We start from the raw sequence: 10,000 nt of genomic DNA, 5'->3' as shown, positions 1-10,000 counted from the left end.
GAGGGTACAGATCCTCCATCAGTTCATCACTGTAATCATCTGAACACATTAATATGATAATAACACACGCTTGCGGTTTCTGCAGCACAACAAAGAGCTGGAAAAGGAGAGAGACAGTCTACGGTTAGAGATCATCAGATTTAAGTGAGTCTCTTCATTTATCAGCATTTGTGTGAATGTAGGTAAAACATTTGAAATAATACACACTTAATGCATCTTTGTCTAACAATGTGAGACTCAGTGCTCAGGATTGGTTTTTAAAAAGAGTGCCTCGTCTACCGTGTTTCAAGGTGTCCTATAAAAAAAATGTAGGTATACTCGGGCATAGTAGAATAATGGCTCGTTTCCACTGACTGGTACAGTATGGTACGGTTCGGGTCGGTACGGGTCACCTTTATCAGGCTTGCGTTTCCACTAGCAAGGGTACCCTTTTGGTGGGTGTGGTGTATGACAAAGTTTCAGTCGACGTCATGCTCGCTCGAGAAAATGTCTTCAATAAAGCTGCACAGGTCGCTCACATATCATATGAAAAGCACTTCTCACAAAACAGACGCTTTACACACATAAATACTTGTGTATAAATGTTTATTACTGACTTTTCTATGAACATGATTTGATTATAACTGCAGATCAATGACGGTGCGAAATAGCCTACTGTAACGTCTGTAATTATATAAAATAAATAAATAAATGAACATATATGAACACATACAGACCCTTACAGTCCTCGATATGTTACCAACTACAGAAAAACTACACACAGCAGATATTTAGTGCTTAATTAGGTTCAAAACAACACGATCTATAGCCTACAGTCAGAGTAAACCTCTCATCTGTGTCTGTAATCTTCAGCAGCACATGAAGCCTCTGTTAGAGAGTCACTCCATCATTCCCGGTTCATATTAGCCCAAAAGGGGATGATAAAAATGAAAACAAGGCAGTTTGTTCACGCTTGCTGCAGAAATAACGTGCTCCTTGGCTTCCGCTTTTTTCCGCACTCCACTCTCATGTTTGTCGTTTTCTTTCTGAATGTGTCACTCTCGTGTTTGTCAGCTTCTCACAGGATCAGGTTTTTAAAGAACGTCAATAATCAAGCGCACGTTATTATTATCATCTCAAGAAGTTTTTTATTTCAGATATAGACGTGCGGCGAGCGCAAGCAGGAAATCAAAATCGCTCGCGCTTTAGAGTGAAGAAGAAACTACGAGGCACAGGCTAGATTCTGCTCAACTCCATGGGTTTGTGGCTGTTCATCAAGACGATGACAAGGTTTGTTTGAGCCCGGATCGACCATGGCTAGCTATTATATATGTATATATAATTCCGCTGTAATCTCTCGCTGTGTATTTTAAACGTGTCCTTTGTTTACATTCTGGCTTATTGCGTAAGCGAATGACAAATCTCTGTAAACCATTAGCGTTCAGCTGCGCGTCTAGCTCCGCCTTTTGGTACCCTTTCTTGTGTTTGGGACCCTTTCGAAAGAGTGCTAAAAAAGTAGTACCGTTTGGTTCGGTACGCCTTATGACAGTGGAAACGGCCATAAAAGCGTACCAAACCGAACCGTACCGTACCACTCAGTGGAAACGGGCCATAATATGAAATCAGTGTATGGAAATAGAATATACGCAGAGCTAGTGTTTCTTCCCATACTGATAAACTTCCGGTGAACGGTTATTGTGACTTTTTTTTCCATGTTATACGGTTACTTTTACAGCATCGATGTTGAACTGTCATTAAAATATAATCAGTTAAATAGACTTTGGCTTTCATTTATTTGTTTAAGCATAAAACAAGACAAAAAGCCATTTACTCGCACATGCCCGTCAGAATCGGCAGGCTAGCGCAGAAGCTCCATTGAATACACTGGGGTAAAATAAATGCTCATATTATAAAGACATGAAAAATGTAATTTAATGCAGTGCTTCTTGTACAATCTGAGACCCACTTTGTATCGGATATCACCCAGCCAGAGGACATCGCTAACTTTTAAAAAGAAAATATACCTCAAACGCGTTTTGCAATTGCATACAGTTCACCAGAAGCGCTAAACCCAGGTTACTGGCAAATTAAAAGTCGTTTAGCATGCTTCTGCATGTACCCTATGGCAGGGCTATACAATTAGTGGCCCACGGGCCAAACCCGGCCCCCGAGGCTATTTGTTTCGACCCTCCAAATACTGACCAAGACCTCAAAAATAAATTTAGTTCAACAGCTGCAAAGAAAACAATCATCAGTTCCTGGTTCCCTTCTAATCAGTTCAGCAATGGTTATACTATTTTATAGACATTGCTCGACTAGAACAGTCCACTGCCTTAATTAACTAAAGATTTCAACAATCCTTCATTGGAGCCAAATACATGACAATTTAATCTCCATTATTAAAACTTAAGCGATTTGATTTAACAACATAGGAGAAACAGTTATGATGTCTCAGGATATAGGTGACAACAAACTATTTTTTTTTTTTTTTTCTGTTTGATGTTTTACATAGTTTTAGTCGACACTTTTTTTTCATTTATGTACTTCTCTGACATTATGCATAGTTTTTTCTCTTATACTTATTTACAGGTTTCTGTGTGCATACATGTATATATTGCCACGCCTCTGCATTTGCATGTAAGACTACTTTAGGTTGTTCATCCGAAACTGACATCATCAAGAGAACACAGACTCGTATGTATCTCTGAAATCATTAATATGCACGCCTCAGACTGGGTTTGATAAGCAACAACGTTGTCTAGTGTGAAAACAAAAGTAATTTTCCCTCCATTAGTTATTTTAAAGCTTATATTGAACTTACTAAGTATGTAGGACTTTTATTTTGAAAACGCAACCGCAGATTGATTACTATGTGTTACTGGGAAGTAGAGCTGGGCGATATGGCAAAAAAAATTATCACAATATTTTTTTTCATATCAGTCGATATCGATATTTATTACGATAAATGTAAAATCTGTATATCTATCAAATATATAAGATTTTCAGCATGTCAATGGCTTTGTGCAGCTGATTTAACACATTTAGTGAAATGTTTTAGCTGTCTGACAATATAAATAATAAACAAAAGAACAATCTTTATTCAGCATTTACTGTTCAAGTTTTCAACAACCAAAGACATTACCTACAAGTTATTGAATATTATTGTTCAACATCAAAAAAAAAAAAAAACCTGGTTTGGGACAATGTGAGTTAAAGGTCACAGAATTTTCAGTTTTGGATGAACACTCCTTTTAATGGTGAATTTAGGGTGAAATATACTTTAATGTATTTATCTATTGATTGTTGATAACGCTTTAATTGATCGACCTTATTGATGACTGATTAAGCATGGACATGTAAAGGTTTAGTTATGCTTTGCGCTGTGAGACGCGTCCACACAGTTCATCATCGAATTATCGCCCAGCCCTACTAGGAAGCCACTCAGTAATATTCATAACACAATCCATATATGGTCAATTATGGACCTTCTAATATTTTATTTGATTTTATGGAATAATAAATGAGCCGATAAAACCATATCTATTGATTTTTAATTATTTATTTATTTATTTATTTTTATTATTTTTTTAACTTAGCCATAAACCTACTATGTATAAATCAGAGAACAATTTAACTTCTTAATCCAATGCAGCAGATAGTTAAATATTCTTTTCAATTCAAGTTTATTTGTTGTGCTTTTCGTAATAATTATCATTCCAAAAATGATCTTTACAAAAGATGCAGCTTATTACCTTACAATCGAAATTAGAGTATGATTGAAGATTTTAATAAAGCGGTTTTCATGCAAACATGTTTAGGTAAACAGAGTCTCGTAACGCTCTTCTGAGTGCTCCACTGCTTTGGACTGCTCTTGACTTTGGCACAGCATCTTAAAAAATGCAGTGCTCGTGTGTGTGAGACACTGCAAAAGACACAAGCCGTGAGCTTAACAGTCACGCACATCCATCCAGTGCATAAGATAGAAAAGCAATAAGAAGTGCATTGGAGTGGAAAACCTGACTCTGTGTAATGTGAATTATTAATATAATCACATATAATAAAGCTGCCGTGTCATATATGTGTCTGTGTGTCAGTAATGTGAGTGAGGAGTCCAGGCAGCAGAGCTCTGAATTATCCGAGCAGCTGAAGCTGAGAGTGAATGAAAACAGCGCTCTGAAACTGGAGCTGGAGGATCTGCGCAAGCGCCTGGAGATGGCAGATGTCATGCTGCAGCAGGTCAGAAAACATCACACTTGTTTATTATTTTAAGTTGAAGACAAATCAGGTATTATCTTTAACGACAGAGTGATGTTTTCATTCTTCCACTCCGAGAATATGCCCAAAGTCTTCAGCTTGACCCTGTTCATTGTAATTGAGTCCCGTCACAGAACCCCGATCTCTGGTTTTGTTTTGGATACATACAGCATGATCGACATGGTGTACAACCTTATTTCTTGTATGTAGGATTGCACTAGATGCACTTAATTTTATTTAAATGAAATTTTATTTTATTTTATTTTAATGTCATTTAATTTAATTTTAATATAACTTTAATATGCTTTTATTTTTAGATAATGCATTATGCATAATTATTATCATCATTATTTATCTTTGTTTTCAATTTTATTTTGAAATATTTTATCTGTTCTTTGCTTTTTATTATTTACATTTTATTTTTATAATAAGAGTTTTTTAAATCTAATATTATTATTATTATCATCATTATTTATCTTTGTTTTTATTATTATTTTAAAATCTGTTCTTTGCTTTTTATTTTATTTACATTTTATTTTTATTATAAGAGTTTTTTAAATCCATTATTGATATTTTATTTAACTTGATTTTATTTAACTTTGATTTATTATTGTAAAGTCTTTTAACCATAGTGTTCACTGCTACATATTTACATGTGATTTTGTTGTTGTTTTCATGTTTTTGGAGTTCTAATTCGTTTGATTTTTAAAATTTTTTTTTTAAAGATTTTTTTATCATTAGATTATTATTCTTTTTTGCTATTATTAATAAATAAATTAATTTATCTTTATTTATTATTACTTTAAAATAAAAATAAAAATATCTTCGCTGAAACATATTTAAGTGTGTTTTTGTGGTTGTTTTTATGTGTTCTTGGAGTTCCTGTTTTTTTATTTTATTTCAGTTTTGCTTATTTATTTTTATTATTAGATTATATATATTTGATATTTTATTAAATTAATTTATCTATATTTTTATTTTAAAATCTTTCATCCATAAGTTTCACTGAAACCTATTTAAGTGTGTTTAAGTTGTTGTTTTCATGTGTTCTTGGAGCTCTTTTTTTTTTATATTAGATTCTATATTTTTGGGGGGATATTTTTTTAAATTTAATCTAATTTATTTGCTTTTATTAAAATTTTTTATCCGTAATCTTCACTGCAACATATTTAATCATATTTTACTAATGTTATTAAATTAATTAATTTAATTTAATTTATATATTATTAATTTAAAATCTCTTATCCATAACCTTTGCTGCAACATATTTAAGTCTGTTTTGTTGTGTTTTTTTTTTTTTTTAATTAGATTCTATATTTTTGGGGGATATTTTTATTTAATTTAACTTAATTCATTTATTTTTATTAAAAAAAAAAAATGTTTATCCGTAATCTTCACCGCGACATATTTAGTGTGTTTTTGTTGATGTTTTCATATGTTCTTGAAGCTGCATATAAACACCATACACACACACTCTGCATGCAGTATAACTGTAACTCTGATTTGCTGTTTTTGCAATGATTATCCTGCAGTTCTCCAGTCAGTCTGGTCCTCCATCTGAACACCAGCAGCTTCAGCTCCTCCTGGAGGAAAAACACCAGTTAGAGAATCACGCAACCCAGGTGTGTGTTGATAATGACAAAGGCCTGTCAGTGTGGAGCCATGTTCTCATGCATCTATTTTAATGCACATTTGGGATTATCACATAATAATTGTTTTATGGAAACAGCAAGATGTACATACATTTTGAAAGTGTACGTAAGATCAGCAGCAATTTACAATAAGGTTGTATTAGTTAATGTTAGTTTATGCATTTACTAACATGAGCAAACAATGAACCGTGCATTAATTACAGTATTAATGTTTGTTAATGTTAATGAACATGCAGTTGTTCATGTTAACTCAGTGGATTAACTATGTGCAGCTGATGGAGTCGGTGGCTCAGCTGCAGGCGGAGAGAGATCAGTACGCTGTACAGATGCAGGAGGACGGACGAGTGTGGAAGGACAAAACAGAGCAGCTCCTGTCTCAGGTATATTTATCAAACACTTTTGAATAATAACACACTGTATATCACGTTTACTGCATCCTCATTCGCATACTATCCGTCCTAAACAGTATTCGAAAATAGTATAAGGGTGCTTTCACACGTAGACGTGTGTTTCAGAACCTGGTGTGTCTGCCCCATTAGCTCAGTCCGTTTGGTCATATGTAAACGCAGCAGTCGCGCTCTGTTCAGCGCCAAAACAATCAGTCAGAGTTCGCCCGAATGAGGTGGTCTCAGCTTGATTGAAACAAACTCTAGAGCAGTTCAGCTGTAGTGTGAAAGCAATAGAATCTAACGAACTGACAAACCAGGCTATTCATTCATTCATTTTCTTTTTGACTTAGTCCCTTTTATTAATCAGGGGTCGCCACAGCAGAATGAACCGCCAACTATTCCAGCATTACGCATGCCCTTCCAGCTGCAACCTAGTACTGGGAAACACCCATACACTCCCATTCATACACAAACACTAAGGACAGCTCAGCCTCCCCAATTTACCTGTACCGCATGTCTTTGGGCTTGGTGGGGGAAACCGGAGCAATCGGAGTAAACCCATGCCAACACAGGGAGAACATGCAAACTCCACACAGAAGCGCCAACTGGCACAGCCGAGGCTGAAACCAGCGACCTTCTTGTTGTGAAGTGACAGCACTACTCGCTGTGCCTTCGTGCTGCCCCAAACCAGGCTGTATTATGGATGTGTAAAGGCATATATATATGCCTGAAAGCAGACTTGGTGTGTCCCAAACTGTAGTATGTTGAAAAGAGTCTTCCAAGCATTCCCGGATGCACTACTATTTCAGGTAGAAATGTGGTTAGAAGCATTTGTACTTTAACAGCTAATATTACTCACAATTAGGGTTGTAACGGTATGAATTTTTTACGATATGATAATCGTCTAAAACAATACCACGGTTTGACGGTTTTGCGGTATACGGTATGTTACAAATGTTACAAAATAACAGAACAGTGAAGCAAATTTGACTTTTTCCAAATAATATATTTTCAGTTACTATAAACAACACCACTTACAATGAACAAATAAAAAAATAAGAAAATAATAAATAATGTGTCAAAGTCCAAATAAAGTCCAAATAAACATGGTGCAAATCCTCAGTAAAAAATAGATATAAATATTTACTATACTATAAATAGTTACATAACGAAACTAGATTCAATATGGAACATCCTTAGGTTTTATGTGCCAGCATGGATATGGTTGTCTGTGGATATGGATTTGGATATGGTTGTCTGCAATGCAGATAAACAGCTGCACCTTCATTTGCGTCTTTTGAAAACAGCAAGAGCAGCAGTTCGTCTTTGCTGTGTCACTGTTTTGTCATGTTTCTGTGCTGCTGTGCATGCAAAAGTACTTAGTATGAGAATTATTTCATGCAAAACTTTTTTTTTTGCGGTTTATTTAGCCGCGCAGAAATGTATGCCTATCTCTCATTCCGTGTTGTTCAAAAAGCTCACTGTTGGTCCACAAACCAAAGCGAAACCTATGCTTATTGGTTGTGATATAGCGAGTTTGAACCAATCTGGGCATGGAGGAGGGACAATGCATCAATGTATCATGTCTGATTTGTCCGGAGACACAGTGACGAGCGTTTCTTTGTCAAATCAGCGTTGTCAAATTTTGATGACGAAACCGCACTGATTCCGGAGCCCCTGAAAGTCTGCGAATGTTATGTGATACAGCACTAGAAAGCTGAGATTCTCTTCTTTATGCCAATCTTTGAATTGTATGAATCGGATCAGCGGATCAAAAGTTATTAAACTTTTAAGAGCAATACTTATTTTTAAGTCTCGGTCTTTAAGGGTTAAAACCGTTGATATGCAATTGTTCATGGTATGATAATCGTGCACGTTCAAATCGTGGTAGACCGTCATACCGGTATATTGTTACAACCCTACACATAAGTACATTGTCCATTCGATTAGAACTACAAAAACATGGGTAAAAAGTGTAAACAAACTACAAACATCAAGTAGAGAGGCTTCGCTAAAGTTGTTTGAATGACTATAAATTAATATCTAGCCCAATATCTAGTAATATTAGGCTACTAATGTCTACTGATACTAATATTTAAATCATGTTTTCCGTGTTATATTTAATCTACATCAACAATATAAACTTCCATCAAGACGTGTTTGGCCATTAACTTCTGAATGGAGAATTTTCCAAATACCTAAGAAGATTTCTCTGTAGGAAACACTCGCGAACAGCAGATTAACCTGCTGCTGCTGCTGAATTATAATACTGTAGGTAATTATATATGACAGAAATGAGCATGATGTGTGGAGATGATTGACAGGTGTCATAACTAAGCAACAGGACAGTCCGTTAATGAGGATGTATTGTCTCCCAAAGCTCACACACTCTTCTGTTACACACTCAAAAGCATGGAGGCTGTACAAGGCTAGCTTATATTTAGAAAACCACACACAGTTGTTTTGATTGGTCGTTCATATTTATTGTGTATTATATAGGTGCGCTTGATGTCAGAGGAGCGAGACAGCACTGCTGCTCAGATTCTGGAGCTGCAGGAGAGGATCATGGAGCTGGAAAACACTGCAGGTACAACACACACGCGCACACACTGTTCAGCATGTCACTGTTTAGACAGAAAGATGATGGATCTGCCTCATGTTTGCAGCTGTGATGAGCGCAGAACAGGAGCCTCAGGCCTCGTCTCAGCTCTCAGGGCCCTCAGAGACTGAACTGGCCCTTCAGGAGACCCTCAGGAGTCTTCAGGAGGAGAGAGACGCTCTCAGTCTGCAGTTTCAGGCACAGGTGAAGGACTGACAGGATTACTCACACGCATGCATTACAGCGCTCAGCTTATATATCATACTTCCTTTTAATATATTTTATTTATCACAGTTTTTTATAAGTAGTTAAATAAGTGAATCAATAAAAAAACAAGCACCAGTCCATCCAAGCATGCACCATAGAGTAAATAATATGCCTTATTAAGTTTTACAAAACATTGAAAAAAAGAGTGAAATTGTCCATGAATCAGAAGCGCCCTACTTTCAACTGTTTAGAGGATGAGCAGGGACGAATACTCCAGAGTTTTTCGAACTCTTCAGAAGCATCTGCCCTAGCTAAACGAATTCTTTCAAGCCCAAGAGCAGCAACCATTTCAGTCAGTCATTTATAGAAAGTAGGTGGTAAGGTGGACTTCCAATCCCTCAAGACCACCCTTTTACCCACCCCTATACCAAACATAACAGACATTTGTTGATTATGTGACCATGCTGACACAGGGTCAGAGCACCCAAACAGGGCTAATTCAATATCTGGACTAAAGTTTTCTCCTAAAACATTTGAATAAAACTGAATAATATTTTTCCAAAACCAATAAGTATGAGCATACGTTCCCTCTGAGCTCTCGCATCTGTCACACAACGGGGAAACAGAAGGGAAAATTATATTGAGTTTAGTTTTGGTATAATGTAGCCTATAACACTTTCAACTCTATAAGCTGTAATCTTGCATTGATAGAACAGGTATGAACTCGCTTCAGCCCCTCTGCCCAGGTATCATTTGAAATATGAATTTGTTTGTCTTTATTTGTATGCTGATATTTAAATCTAAACCTTTACATAGACCTTTAATGCATTTGACTGGCAGTTAGATAAAATTTTAATTCAATTATTTTAAATAAAATTTTTTTAAAATGATTTAAATACAAAAATATATATCTTAAACCC

At 35.8% G+C, this 10,000-nt stretch overlaps 2 protein-coding genes across 20 annotated transcripts in view; one reads left to right on the top strand and one right to left on the bottom strand.

Moving 5' to 3' along the window:
* dnm1a (dynamin 1a) overlaps positions 1 to 10,000 on the bottom strand; it is a 582,590-nt gene that overhangs the window by 402,887 nt on the left and 169,703 nt on the right. The gene's annotated exons all lie outside the window — the stretch shown is intronic.
* Positions 1 to 10,000, top strand: part of golga2 (golgin A2) — a 58,011-nt gene that overhangs the window by 26,579 nt on the left and 21,432 nt on the right. For all 18 annotated transcript variants that reach the window (XR_015490423.1, XR_015490418.1, XR_015490421.1 and 15 more), the window contains 7 exon segments: positions 1 to 4; positions 86 to 144; positions 4,074 to 4,215; positions 5,766 to 5,855; positions 6,158 to 6,265; positions 8,774 to 8,861; positions 8,941 to 9,077. The exon segment at positions 1 to 4 is cut by the window's left edge and continues 103 nt beyond it. Coding sequence is in view for 10 of the 18 variants with exons in the window: in XM_087252500.1 (XP_087108626.1) it covers positions 1 to 4; positions 86 to 144; positions 4,074 to 4,215; positions 5,766 to 5,855; positions 6,158 to 6,265; positions 8,774 to 8,861; positions 8,941 to 9,077 (628 nt within the window). In the remaining 8 variants the exon portion in view is untranslated.

Source organism: Danio rerio, chromosome 5 (assembly GCF_052040795.2).
Source record: "Danio rerio strain M-AB ecotype USA chromosome 5, GRCz13ab, whole genome shotgun sequence".
Lineage (NCBI taxonomy): Eukaryota > Metazoa > Chordata > Actinopteri > Cypriniformes > Danionidae > Danio > Danio rerio.
Note: the sequence above shows the minus strand (reverse complement) of the source record. Positions and strands in the feature narration are given on the sequence as shown.